Source organism: Brachionichthys hirsutus, chromosome 19 (assembly GCF_040956055.1).
Source record: "Brachionichthys hirsutus isolate HB-005 chromosome 19, CSIRO-AGI_Bhir_v1, whole genome shotgun sequence".
Classification (NCBI taxonomy): domain Eukaryota; kingdom Metazoa; phylum Chordata; class Actinopteri; order Lophiiformes; family Brachionichthyidae; genus Brachionichthys; species Brachionichthys hirsutus.
The window spans coordinates 1,166,355-1,178,800 of record NC_090915.1 but is presented as its reverse complement, the minus strand read 5'-3'; the positions used below and the strand labels follow the sequence as shown (position 1 = coordinate 1,178,800).

Below are 12,446 nucleotides of genomic sequence, written 5' to 3'. Positions count from 1 at the left end.
CTGACCAAGGACGAGCGTGTTTACGTCTTCACGCCGGACCTGTGCAGGTAGTGCACCTTTAAACCCGATTCTATCCTAATTACCCCCCCCCCCCCTCCACTTGGCTGAACTCCTTCAGACATCGGGATCTAAACAACCAATCAGAGCCAGGGGGAGTGTCTAATGGCGTTGCAGCTCCGCCTCACAGAAGCTGCGTTTCAGAAGTGAGAGTTTGTGATGGGAGGGGCTGGCAAAGGGCCGTCAGACACGCCCCCTGGCTCTGATTGGTGGTGTAGATTCAGGTGTGTTGGGTTCGGGGCCCTAGATGAGGCTGTTTCAGATTATCTACCTGGTGCACGACCCCGAGGACAAAATGTCAGCTAATAAAAGCAGCTTTCAGTCCTCCCAGACCTGCCAGAGGGACGAGGACTCGTCGTCCGACTCGTGTCCTCACCTGGGATTAACGTCCCCCCATGTGTCCCGGTGTGACGTCCCGTTACTGAGGTTTTACTCTCAGCTGCATCATCTTTTTGATGATCAGCGATGGACACGGCGTCTCGTTCTGGTCCTAACGGCGCCACAGGTGACGTCTTTGCCGTGTAGCTCCGCCCCTGAACCACCAACATGCCAGCCTCAAAGCGATGGAGCCGGGACTTGTCTTCAGATCGTATTCCCAGCGGCAGGGGAGGAAGGTTGTTGAGGTTTCTATCGATTCCTGGCGGGAACTAATGCGTTTCTTTATGGTTGCCGTGGGAGACGGGCTGAAATCATGCGGCCGGTTTATCTCATCGGTGCCAGATAAAGAGGATGAAATCAGGATGCGAGAGAACAGCTGACTTTCACAACAGACCTCTTCCTCTTTTTAAAAGGGGCGTGGCTCTGATGACACGCCCACTTGTTTCCTCTTTCGCCCAATCGTCAGCACCTTGTTGTGACTGGAGGACGACTCCCCGGCAGCAACACGTTAATGTGGCCCCCACCCTGCGTGAGGACGCGAACCTTTGCTCCAGTAGCCGACAGCTGGGCCTCACGCCCTCCTGACGGTGACGAGCGGCAGACAGGCGGCGCCCTTCGACCCGCTCGCCAGCGTCCTCCTGGCGTGAGCCTCGATTTAAAAGCCAAAACTAAAGTCTCCTTTTCAAACTGAAGCTTCTTTCACTGCTCAAATCCTTCATGTGAGAGGGCTTTGATCCCATCGCTGATCGATACTTCATTGATCCGCTCAGAGGACGTGCGTCTCTCATGCCCTGCAGTCTGTCCTCTGAGGGACGCGACGCATCAGGCTTTAACTCGGCGTCCCTCTCGGAGGTCGAGGGAAAGGTCGGTGCAGGGGTGTTGTCTGATTGGTGGACTGTGTAACAGAGGGTCGCGACCTTTGGAAGACATTCTGTAGGGCCTTTGTTCTCGTCTCGGGTGGTGGGGAGTTCCTGAACGGAGGACGGACATGGAGAACGGAGACGTCCTGCTAAAGCTGTGAAAACACAGGCCGTGAAGGTCGTTGATGTCGGCGCGACGGCGGAGGCCATGTTGTTTCACCGGGGAGATAAAAGGGGCGTCGCTTGTGGCCTCAGCCGATTGGTTGATGATAGCAGCAGAATCTCCTGTTGTATCCGCGCCTGGTTTTGGGGGGGGTGAGCTGCAGGCTTCCTGCTTCAATCCGATTGGCTCACAGGAGCTTCCATGTTTTTCGGAGGAATCTTTTTTGATCCGGATGGTCACGGAGCGATATTTAAAAAGACCCCCCCCCCCCCCCCCTTTACGCCCCAGGTCCATCTACATGGAGTTTGAGAAGGACGTGGAGGTGAAAGGAATCCCCGCCTACCGCTTCACGCCTCCTCGTTCCGTCCTGGCCAGCAAGGAGGAGAACCCAGCCAACGAGGGGTTCTGCGTGAAACCGCGGGAGTGCCTGGGGACCGGCCTGCTGAAAGTCAGCCCCTGCCGCAAAGGTGAGCCGGGTTGGGTGCAGTCACCTGTACGCTAATGCAAATGCGTGTGTTTGCACTGCAGTGACCTTGTGGGTTGTCACGGTGACGGCCTCTCAGGGGGCTGCAGGTCTCCGGTGTTTTTGTTTTAGTCTCTGCTGCCAAACAGCAGAGCAGGAAAACCTTCACCTCTGCCCCACTTCCCCGCCCCTCCGTGTGCGCCGGTGTCCTCTGGACGCCCCTTCAGAACCGCACAGGTGGAGCCATTACACCCGTGACCCAAGGCCAGAGGAGGCGTTGTTCCCGGCGTGAGGAAGGAACTCAGCGAGGGTTCTTTATCTGGATGGGAGCGCAGGCCTTGCTTTGTTCAGCGCGTCTGTGGCTTCGTCTTCCTGTTGTTCATCTGCCTTGACCCCGAGTCAAGTGGCGGCGGTCAGATCCTATCTCGCCACCTTCTCCGGAGGACTCGTTCCAAATGTTCTGATTGGACGACACGGCAGCAGGAAATCTGGATATAAATAGTTTGTGTTTGGCGTCTCAGGCGTTTGAGCGGTGAGGCTTCCTGTCGTGCTGGAAAAGAGTTCTGAGACCTTTAGAACTGCGATCAGCTGCTGTAATCAATAGCATAATCAATATCACTCGTCTTTGAGATGCACTGAGGTCATCAGAATAGTGCGTGTTTTGTCACAACGTTAATGTTGACATTAAATACGAGCTAGTCGGTAAAGTTAAAGCATCTCGCTCTGTTATGGAAGTTAATTCTAGATCACATGTCAAACTCAAGGCCCGGGGGCCAGATGCGGCCCTCCACGTCATTGTCTGTGGCCCTCGAGAGCTGTGTGCCGACATCTGTTTTGGTAAAATGCTGCATGTTCTTAGCAGCTCGCAGTTATTGGTTGTTTGGCCCCTCCCCACTGCTTTGAACAAAGTCGAGGATTCATTATTTCATATTATTTACTTGAATAAGTTTGTTTGCTGTTCAATGGACTCGTGTGGTATTCCTAATAAATTGAAAGGACTAGAAACCCACTCGGAGCGCAGCTCATTCCCCTTTGATATTATTTACGTCGCCCCCCGGTGGTCGTCAATCGTCTGTCGTCTTTTTCAGGCGCCCCCGTCGTCGCCTCGTTTCCCTCATTTTCATCTGGCGGATGAGAAATACGTGGCTGCCATTGGAGGCATGGCCCCCCAGAGCGCCCACCACCAGACGTTCCTGGACCTCAACCCGGTGAGCCTCCGTTGCGGCCCGGCGGTGCCACCTAGTGGCCGAGCAGCGCCGGTGTTCTGTGAAGCTGAAACGCTTTTCTTCACGCTTCTGACGCTGTCTCTGCTTCATTCCTCTCTGGAGACCACCGGAGTGATCGTGAGGGCGAGCAAGAGGGCACAGGTCAACATCCTGCTCAGCAGAATCCTGGGCTTCCCGTGCGTTTCACCATCATCGTCATCGTCGTTGTTGTTGTTGTTGTTGTTGTGTCACACGGTCCTGATCTGTATCCGTAACAGGAAAACCCGAAGCCTGAATGAAACCGTCTTTCCTGTGATGTTCCTCAATGAGGTAAAGAAATAACGCATGTTGGCTCCGCCCCTCGCGAGCGACGCGCCGTTTGCCCCGCCCCTCGTCGTGAACACGCGGCTGCTCTTCTCCACGCCGTTTCGTGTTGTTTCCACGCAGAGCGTGGTGATCGATGACGCGTCCGCAGCCAGAGTGCAGAAGCTGCTGCTGATCGTCTCGCTCGTGTCCAACTTCCCGCTCATCATCGTGGGGCTGGGCGCCATCATGCTGGCGGCTTTCATCCTTCTCCTGATCAGGGCCCGCCAACGGAAGGTACGGCCACAGAGCAGTCATTCCGATGTTTGGTGCCATCGCTTTGCGTCGCCATGACAACGCGTCTGAACTCTTCCTCTAGCTTTTCACTAATCTCGTCCTAAACGACCTTTGGGCGCGGCGGCAGCAAGTCGACTCGTTTTTGATCGCGGGTTTATGATGGGGTCATTTTTTTAAAGCTCCTCCTCCTTTCTCCTCCAGACGTCCACTGAGGAGGACACGTCTTACTGTCCCGTCAGCGACAAGGAGAGGAACGACCCCCAGAATGGGACCTATATCGGTTTAACAGATAAATCGGCCCCCCAGGCTTGATGAGGGAGCAGGATCGTTTCAAAGGGGGGAGGGGGGGGGGGGCACATTAACTCAAAGTTATAAAATAGGGATTTGAACTGAAATACTACCTTTTTTAATTTGACATTTCAGGACGGGAACACGTTTGAGTGCCGAACGCGGCGTGCTCAGTTTAAAGCGGGGGGGGGGGGGGGGGGGCACAAGTCCGGGTCGCCGTGTCCCGGCAAAGTCTGGGTCTTCAGCTGCTGGTGAATCGGTGCTGCGCGACGGGACGCAGGACGGGCGGGGCCAGCTGATGACGTCCGCGCACTGAGTTTACGTCCGGTCCCGGGGGGTGGGGGGGGGGGTCAAGCCTTCAGTATTAATGTCTTTATTTCATTTCACCCGGAGCAGACACACACTGGTGTCGGGCTGCCGATCATTTGATTATTGAAAACCAGAAGTCTCTTTCTTTCCCTGTAAATCGTGATGTGGGATGAGGAACGTCTGGATCTGGAGCTCAGAGCTTCACACCGTCCTGAGTTTACGCCGTTTCTCATTCTTTATAACCGTGTCGTTTATCAATCTGCTTTTGTGATGCTGTGGTCGACGCCCTGCTCAGGTGAAACAAAACGCTCGTGACTGTCCGCTCACCTTTCCCACTGAAAACCACGTGAAGGTTCAAAAAGCAGTGCCTTCCAAGAATCACAGTTTCCGGCTTTCGTCGCCTTTCAGACAGCTGAGCGTGAAGCTGTTTTATCGCCGGCGGGGTCAAAGGTCAGTTTTTATACAGAGCTGCAGCTTTTTCTGGTGAAAATGAAGGACTTTTAAAACGATTGTGACGTGCGCGTCTGACCGCTCGCGTCGTTTAAACCTGCAGCGCCTCGCCAACGGCGGAGAAGCCGCAACGCGCTTTGCTTTAATGTCTGCGTGTGTCGCGTGATTCCGTCCCATAAAGAACAGAAGACATTCACAAAGACGGCTTACAGTAGTGGAGTCAGATTTAATGAAGGGGAATGTCCATCATTGTGAAGTGAAACTCCACGATGTGTTTGAAGAGGATAAATTATTGAGTCGTGAACCGGAACGCACCACTTGCTGCCTGCTTTGACTTTGCAGACTGTTTTAATGAAGTTATCGCGTACTCCACTCGTACTCGACTGTTAACACTGTTTTTACTGTGTACACCAGAATAAAGCGAGTAGTTTCAGTTAATGCGTCTCCGTTGTTTACGATGCAGCGTTCAGTCTGTGTGTCCGTCGGAACATTTTTGTCAGACTTCTTTTTACAATTTAATATTTCTCAATTTGGGGGAAATACTGATCCTGAGCTGTTTTTAGTTTTTTTTGACAAGAACTTGAATTTTTTCCCAATGTCTTCAGCAGATCAACCCTATGCTATTTATCTATTTAAGACTTACACTAAATACATGTTTAGATACTGAGGACCACTTATAAAATATATACTACTACAAATGTAGTCATACATTTATATGTAGACTTTCTAAAACTTCCTTGGGCGAACAGGTTTTTTTATTGTTCAGCGGGAACACGTTTAACCGCAGCCCGGATAAAAGCAGAGGGTCGCGGCAGGGACGGCATCCGGCGGCAGAAGCTTGATTTCCTGTGGCGACCCATGACGCAATAACCCGGAAGAGGAAGAAGCGGGAAGCCCTGCAGTCTCCGCAGAATGCTCCAGGGGGCGGTAATGAGCCGCTCCGCTGGATGACTACTGTTTTATGAGAAGAGAAGAAGAACTGGTAAACATTCAACATGGCGTTCAGTTTTGGCGGCGCCACGAGCAACCCAGCGACAAGTAAGTTTTAATTTAGAATAGTTTAGCTAAACCGGGAACGTGTCGCTCACATCTTGTCCTTATATTCGTGAATGTTAGCATTAATTCATTTCGGCGAATTAGCCGTAGGGCGTCTCAACGGGCTAATGACACCCAGAGGCGTTTATAAGTAATGCCCGTGGCTAGCTAATAGCTAGCTGTAGCTAATGTGAGCCATTTGGTCCGTTGATACGCTCCGGTTAGCTCAATGAGAGCGTCCGTGTCGGTAAGCTAGCTAACGCTCCTGCTGTAGCGGGGCCGTGAACGACACGTTTTGTCTTTCTGCTGAAGACACGTCCGGGTTTGCTTTCGGCTCATTCGGTGCAAAGACTACGGCACCTACAGCCTTTGGGTTTGGAACTGCAGCCGCCACCACCACCGCCTCATCCGGATTCGGCAGTAAGTCCTGACCCCCCCTCACGTCGTGGGACACCTCACCTTACTCATCACCTGTATCGGCTGGGTTAGAGTAGAATAGAAAGCCTTTATTGTCTTTGCATAGTGGCTACGCAAAGAGATTAAGAGCGCTGTGTAGTACAACATAAAGTTCAATAATAACGGAAAATGCAAGCAGAATAAAACGACAAGGAGTTGGCATCCTAAGGAGTTAGGTACTGATCCTGAGCTGCTTTTAGAGGTTTTTTTTGACAAGAACTTGAATTTTTTCCTAAGGAGTTAGGATGCTAACACAGGTAGCATGGTCTCCCTGTCAGTAAGGAGTCAGGACGCTAACACAGGTAGCATGGTCTCCCTGTCAGGAAGGAGTTAGGATGCTAACACAGGTAGCATGGTCTCCCTGTCAGTAATGAGTTGGGACGCTAACACAGGTAGCATGGTCTCCCTGTCAGGAAGGAGTTAGGATGCTAACACAGGTAGCATGGTCTCCCTGTCAGTAAGGAGTCAGGACGCTAACACAGGTAGCATGGTCTCCCTGTCAGTAAGGAGTCAGGACGCTAACACAGGTAGCATGGTCTCCCTGTCAGTAAGGAGTTAGGATGCTAACACAAGTAGCATGGTCTCCCTGTCAGTAATGAGTTGGGACGCTAAAACAGGTAGCATGGTCTCCCTGTCGGTAATGAGTTGGGACGCTAACACAGGTAGCATGGTCTCCCTGTCAGCGAGGAGTCAGGACGCTAACACAGGTAGCATGGTCTCCCTGTCAGGAAGGAGTCAGGACGCTAACACAGGTAGCATGGTCTCCCTGTCAGGAAGGAGTTAGGACGCTAACACAGGTAGCATGGTCTCCCTGTCAGGAAGGAGTCAGGACGCTAACACAGGTAGCATGGTCTCCCTGTCAGGAAGGAGTCAGGACGCTAACACAGGTAGCATGGTCTCCCTGTCAGTGAGGAGTCAGGACGCTAACACAGGTAGCATGGTCTCCCTGTCAGTGAGGAGTCAGGACGCTAACACAGGTAGCATGGTCTCCCTGTCAGTGAGGAGTCAGGACGCTAACACAGGTAGCATGGTCTCCCTGTCAGTGAGGAGTCAGGACGCTAACACAGGTAGCATGGTCTCCCTGTCAGTAAGGAGTTAGGATGCTAACACAGGTAGCATGGTCTCCCTGTCAGTAATGAGTTGGGACGCTAAAACAGGTAGCATGGTCTCCCTGTCGGTAATGAGTTGGGACGCTAACACAGGTAGCATGGTCTCCCTGTCAGTAAGGAGTTAGGATGCTAACACAGGTAGCATGGTCTCCCTGTCATTGAGGAGTCAGGACGCTAACACAGGTAGCATGGTCTCCCTGTCAGTGAGGAGTCAGGACGCTAGCACAGGTAGCATGGTCTCCCTGTCAGTGAGGAGTCAGGACGCTAGCACAGGTAGCATGGTCTCCCTGTCAGTGAGGAGTCAGGACGCTAACACAGGTAGCATGGTCTCCCTGTCAGTGAGGAGTCAGGACGCTAACACAGGTAGCATGGTCTCCCTGTCAGTAAGGAGTCAGGACGCTAGCACAGGTAGCATGGTCTCCCTGTCAGTAAGGAGTTAGGATGCTAACACAGGTAGCATGGTCTCCCTGTCAGTGAGGAGTCAGGACGCTAACACAGGTAGCATGGTCTCCCTGTCAGTAAGGAGTCAGGACGCTAGCACAGGTAGCATGGTCTCCCTGTCAGTAATGAGTTGGGACGCTAACACAGGTAGCATGGTCTCCCTGTCAGTAAGGAGTCAGGACGCTAGCACAGGTAGCATGGTCTCCCTGTCAGTGAGGAGTCAGGACGCTAGCACAGGTAGCATGGTCTCCCTGTCAGTGAGGAGTCGGGACGCTAGCACAGGTAGCATGGTCTCCCTGTCAGTGAGGAGCTTGTGGTTGTTGCGTTTGACGCTAATGTTTGGTGGCCCTCTCCTTCCTAGCCCTAGCTGCCCCTGGTTTTGGGGCGGCTACCACCACTGCTGCTGCACCGGCCACAGGATTTGGTTTTGGCTCCACCAACACTGGTAAGATTTAATGCCACGTCCAACGCTTGCAGCTTCGCATTTTCATTTTGCTCCTGTCTCTTTCAAGGCCATTTAAGACAGTTGATTGATCCCATGCTAGCCCTGGCCGCTTGTCACTTACCTCCTCCATGTCGTTCTCTTTCTCTTGTTGCCTGCCTCCACCGACCGCAGGATTTGGGGGGCTGGGAGCTGGAAGCACCACGGCTGGTGGGTTTAGTTTTGGGGGGTTCGGTTTAAATGCCAACCCAGCAGCGGTCAGCTTTAATGTGGGGTGCTTCGGTACAGCAACCACCACTGGCACAGTTTTCAGTTTTGGTAATAGCCTGGCTAGCACAGGTAGATGACCTTTGTGATCAATAAATCAGTACAGTCTGTCTTTAAACACATTTCCCTCCATCTATTTTGTGCAGTGATGAATCATCTGGTTTTCTTTTTCATAAAATCCATTGTTTTCATGTGCACTTCAAAAGATCGTTTGATTCCTGCAGACACCCCCCCCCCCTTTGTCAGCCAGATGAACAATGAACACAATCAAGCTTTTCTTTTGTTAATCTTAGAATCTGTCATGAGTTTCTCTCCTCCTGTGTCTCTCATTCTTTGATTCCACGTTTTCATTTATTGCTCCGTTTCATACTCGCCTTCCTTCTCATTTGTCATGATTTTAACTTTCTTCTTCTCTTCAGGGGCTTTTGGAGGCTTTGGGGCAACGACAACAACTGCTGCTCTGCCGGGGTCGACCTTTAGCTTTGCTGCTCCAGCTAACCCCACGGGTATGTACAGGTAGTTCCTCTCCTTCTAGCTCATTCTTTAGAATGTCGTTGTTCATAAACACTGTTAAGGGATTCCTCTCTTTAGCTTCCTGTGTGGTTTGTGCTGATTGCACACGCTCCTATTTTAGGAGGCTTGTTTGGCAACACACAGAACAAAGGATTTGGGTTCTCCTCTGGGCTTGGCACCGGGGCCGGCGCTGGGACGACAGGATTTGGGACTGGATTAGGAACGACTGGCCTGGGTGGGTTTGGAGGCTTTAATATTCAGCCGGTGCAGCAGCAAGGTGAGACCGATTCCGTGGCACATTTCTCATCTGTTTGTCCGTCCCTGATGACGGTACCTGTAACGTATGTTTGGAAAACAGCTGGGGGCGGCCCGCTGCTTCAGGCGAGCGGCGGGCCGAGCAGCAGGCCGCCCCGCCTCTGAACGGCTGGTCTAAAGCTGCTGTGCATCTGTTGGCGCTGCAGAGGGCAGCAGCAGACAGAAAGTAACAGATTCCTGCTCTGACGTCGTCGATGCAGCCGAGGAGGAAACATTAGAACGTTATTTACAGTTTAAAATCATTGAACTATTCGTTATTACTCGTGAAGGATTGAAGGAATCCTCTAACCTGTCCCCATACGAGGAGGCCTGTTCGGCCAGCAGCCGGCTCAGAACCAGTCCACCCAGCTGTACCAGCAGGCCACCGCTCTGTCAGCGCTCACCCTGTTGGGAGACGAACGGAACTCCGTCTTGGCCAAATGGAACCAGCTGCAGGCGTACTGGGGGACTGGGAGGGGCTACTACAGCAGCAGCAACCCGCCGGTGGAGTTCACCCAGGAGAACCCCTTCTGCAGGTTCAAGGTAGCGACGCTTCAGGGGCTGTTCGGAGGGCCGGTGGGTCATGGAGGCTGATGCCCCCCCCCCCCCCTGTGTTCTGTTCCCCAGGCGGTGGGCTACAGCTGCGTCCCCGTGAGTAAGGATGAAGACGGCTTCGTGGTGTTGATTCTCAACAAAAGGGAAGCTGACGTCCGAGTGCAGCAGCAGCACCTGGTGGAGTCGCTGCACAAGATCCTGGGGGGCCACCAGACGCTCGCCGTCAACGTGGACGGGGTCAAAGCGCTGCCCAATGACCAGTGAGTGTTACTGACCCCATTAGACATGAGTCAAAGCCCCGCCCAGTGACCAGTGAGTGTTACTGACCCCATTAGACATGAGTCAAAGCCCCGCCCAGTGACCAGTGAGTGTTACTGACCCTATTAGACATGAGTCAAAGCCCCGCCCAGTGACCAGTGAGTGTTACTGACCCCATTAGACATGAGTCAAAGCCCCGCCCAGTGACCAGTGAGTGTTACTGACCCTATTAGACATGAGTCAAAGCCCCGCCCAGTGACCCGTGAGTGTTACTGACCCTGATGTACAAATACATCATTAACCCTGACCCTTGATTCGTGTTGCTTCTGCCGTCCAGGTCCGAGGTGATCATTTACCTGGTGGAGCGTTCCCCTAACGGCACGTCCAAGCGGATCCCTTCCACCACGCTCTTCAACTTCCTGGAGCAGGCCAGCATGAAGGTGCAGCTCGCTCAGATGGGCGTGGCCATGTCCGTCACGCGGACAGAGCTTTCTCCAGCACAGCTGAAGCAGCTGCTCCTCAACGCCCCCGCAGGTGAAGCGTGTTCCTCCGGCCCATCCAGGTGTTTCATTCTCTTTGATCCTAACGAGACGTCCCCTCCCATCAGGAGTGGACCCCATCATATGGGAGCAGGCTAAAGTGGACAACCCGGACCCGGAGAAGTGAGTTTGTTGAACTGGATCCTGCTGAGGGATCTCCATGTTGGGTTAGCGCCGCCCGCAGTGACTGATAATAAAAGCCGGATTGAGTTTAAGTGAGACGCGCGTCGTGTAAACGGATCGGCCTTTATGTTCTCGGGTCATTTAGCGACTTGGACAGACGTTAGTCGGGGCGTCTGAGGCGTTCCCTTTTTTTTATTGCAGGTTAATTCCAGTACCGATGGTGGGTTTTAAGGAACTGCTCCGCAGGCTGCAGATCCAGGAGCAGATGACCAAGCAGCACCAGAGCCGAGTGGACGTAAGTCTGCTCCTGCTGGGGGGGGGGCACAGTGCCTTTTCACAATCAACAGAGGAATTTTGAACCCGATCGTGTCAAGGCCAAAGTGCACAGATGTCCGGTCCGGCCCGATGCCAGCGGGCTGTTAAAAATAGACCCGTGAGATCCTAAACTGCCCGAAGCAGCCGGCTCTTATCGGGAAACATCCGAGTAAAAATACCCAACAAGCCTCAAAACGGGGTTTTAAGATGCGGCCGCATCAAACGCTCGTCTGGGTTTCCAGATCATCTCCAGCGACATCAGTGAAGTGCAGAAGAACCAGGCGACCACGGTGGCCAAGATCGCCCAGTACAGGAGGAAGCTGATGGAGCTCTCCCACAGAGTGCTGCAGGTAGCGGCCTCTTCCCAGAATCCCTCTGGTAAATACCACCTGCACCCGGCTGGGAACGGATCCCAGTATCTATCACTCCTACCGGGCAGGTGCTGATCAAGCAGGAGATTCAGAGGAAAAGTGGCTACGCTATCCAAGTGGACGAGGAGCAGCTCCGGGTGCAGCTGGACACCACCCAGTCTGAACTCAACGCCCCCACGCAGTTCAAGGTGAGGGCGGCGCCGCGTTTCCACGGCCGGAGGCTTCAAAGGCGATGTATCTAACGGCTGTTTGTCCGATCTCCCCGTCCAGGGTCGGCTGAACGAATTAATGTCCCAGATCCGGATGCAGAATCACTTTGGAGCCGTGCGGTCCGAGGAGCGCTACAGCGTCGACGCGGACCTTCTCAGAGACATCAAACAAGTGAGACGCCGTTATTCAGGACGCCTGTCTGTGTTTAGAGGCTTTTACAGGTGAGCCCCCCCCCCCCCCCCCCCTCTCACCTCCAGCACCTTAAACAGCAGCAGGACGGCCTGAGTCACCTGATCGGCGTCATTAAAGACGACTTGGAAGACATCAAACTCGTAGAGCACGGGCTCAGCGACGGTGGCCACCTGAGGGGGGCGTCCTGAGGGGGGCGTCCTGAGGGGGGCGTCCTGAGGGGGGCGTCCTGAGCCGATCGGCGTCCCAGCTGATTGGTAGCCTGATCAGACAGCTGGCCTCCATGAAATCGATCAGAGGAACGAGGTTCTGACTGTAAATGTTTATTGCGTTTTTATGCTGCTTGAATCTAAATAAATGTGACCTCAAACGGAAGCTTCTTTCGTGTCTTTGTGGTCGCCCGAGGATTCCGGCGTTCCTTTGAGACGCCACACATCGATATCCTTACCGGGGAGAATCAAACACCGACCCGCTCCAGCCTCTGAAGTCCAACTCCTATCGAAACCGAAGCACAAATCACTGAAAGCATCAAGCCACAGTGCCTCTGCTGGGGGGT

General features: G+C 53.3%; 3 protein-coding genes across 3 annotated transcripts in view; all 3 read left to right on the top strand.

Annotated features, from left to right (window-relative positions):
* Positions 1–4,047, top strand: part of LOC137908429 (lysosome membrane protein 2-like) — an 11,913-nt gene extending 7,866 nt beyond the window's left edge. Inside the window, 8 exon segments of the mRNA XM_068752834.1 lie at positions 1–47; positions 1,747–1,925; positions 3,010–3,029; positions 3,031–3,129; positions 3,250–3,323; positions 3,405–3,456; positions 3,574–3,726; positions 3,928–4,047. The exon segment at positions 1–47 is cut by the window's left edge and continues 73 nt beyond it. Coding sequence (XP_068608935.1) covers positions 1–47; positions 1,747–1,925; positions 3,010–3,029; positions 3,031–3,129; positions 3,250–3,323; positions 3,405–3,456; positions 3,574–3,726; positions 3,928–4,038 — 735 coding nt within the window. The 3' untranslated portion in view covers positions 4,039–4,047.
* LOC137908944 (guanine nucleotide-binding protein G(I)/G(S)/G(O) subunit gamma-10-like) overlaps positions 1–11,402 on the top strand; it is a 46,708-nt gene extending 35,306 nt beyond the window's left edge. Inside the window, exon 4 of the mRNA XM_068753376.1 lies at positions 11,393–11,402. The gene's annotated coding sequence lies outside the window, so the exon portion shown is untranslated. The remainder of the gene's footprint in view (positions 1–11,392) is intronic.
* nup54 (nucleoporin 54) lies at positions 5,764–12,257 on the top strand. Its single transcript, XM_068753373.1, has 14 exons — positions 5,764–5,811; positions 6,121–6,228; positions 8,182–8,259; positions 8,943–9,029; positions 9,161–9,313; positions 9,656–9,873; positions 9,958–10,145; positions 10,481–10,677; positions 10,751–10,805; positions 11,007–11,100; positions 11,363–11,470; positions 11,560–11,679; positions 11,762–11,872; positions 11,959–12,257. The coding sequence occupies exons 1-14, from the start codon at positions 5,769–5,771 to the stop codon at positions 12,079–12,081; spliced, it is 1,683 nt and encodes a 560-aa protein (XP_068609474.1). The 5' UTR covers positions 5,764–5,768; the 3' UTR covers positions 12,082–12,257.
* Positions 12,258–12,446: the final 189 nt, after the last annotated feature.

Bases quoted from the DNA above. Each gene is read 5' to 3' on its own strand.
- nup54 (XM_068753373.1), top strand. From the start codon at position 5,769: ATGGCGTTCAGTTTTGGCGGCGCCACGAGCAACCCAGCGACAA. The intron at 5,812-6,120 runs GTAAGTTTTAAT...TTTCTGCTGAAG, and splicing joins CACGAGCAACCCAGCGACAA to ACACGTCCGGGTTTGCTTTC. The intron at 9,874-9,957 runs GTAGCGACGCTT...TCTGTTCCCCAG, and splicing joins ACCCCTTCTGCAGGTTCAAG to GCGGTGGGCTACAGCTGCGT.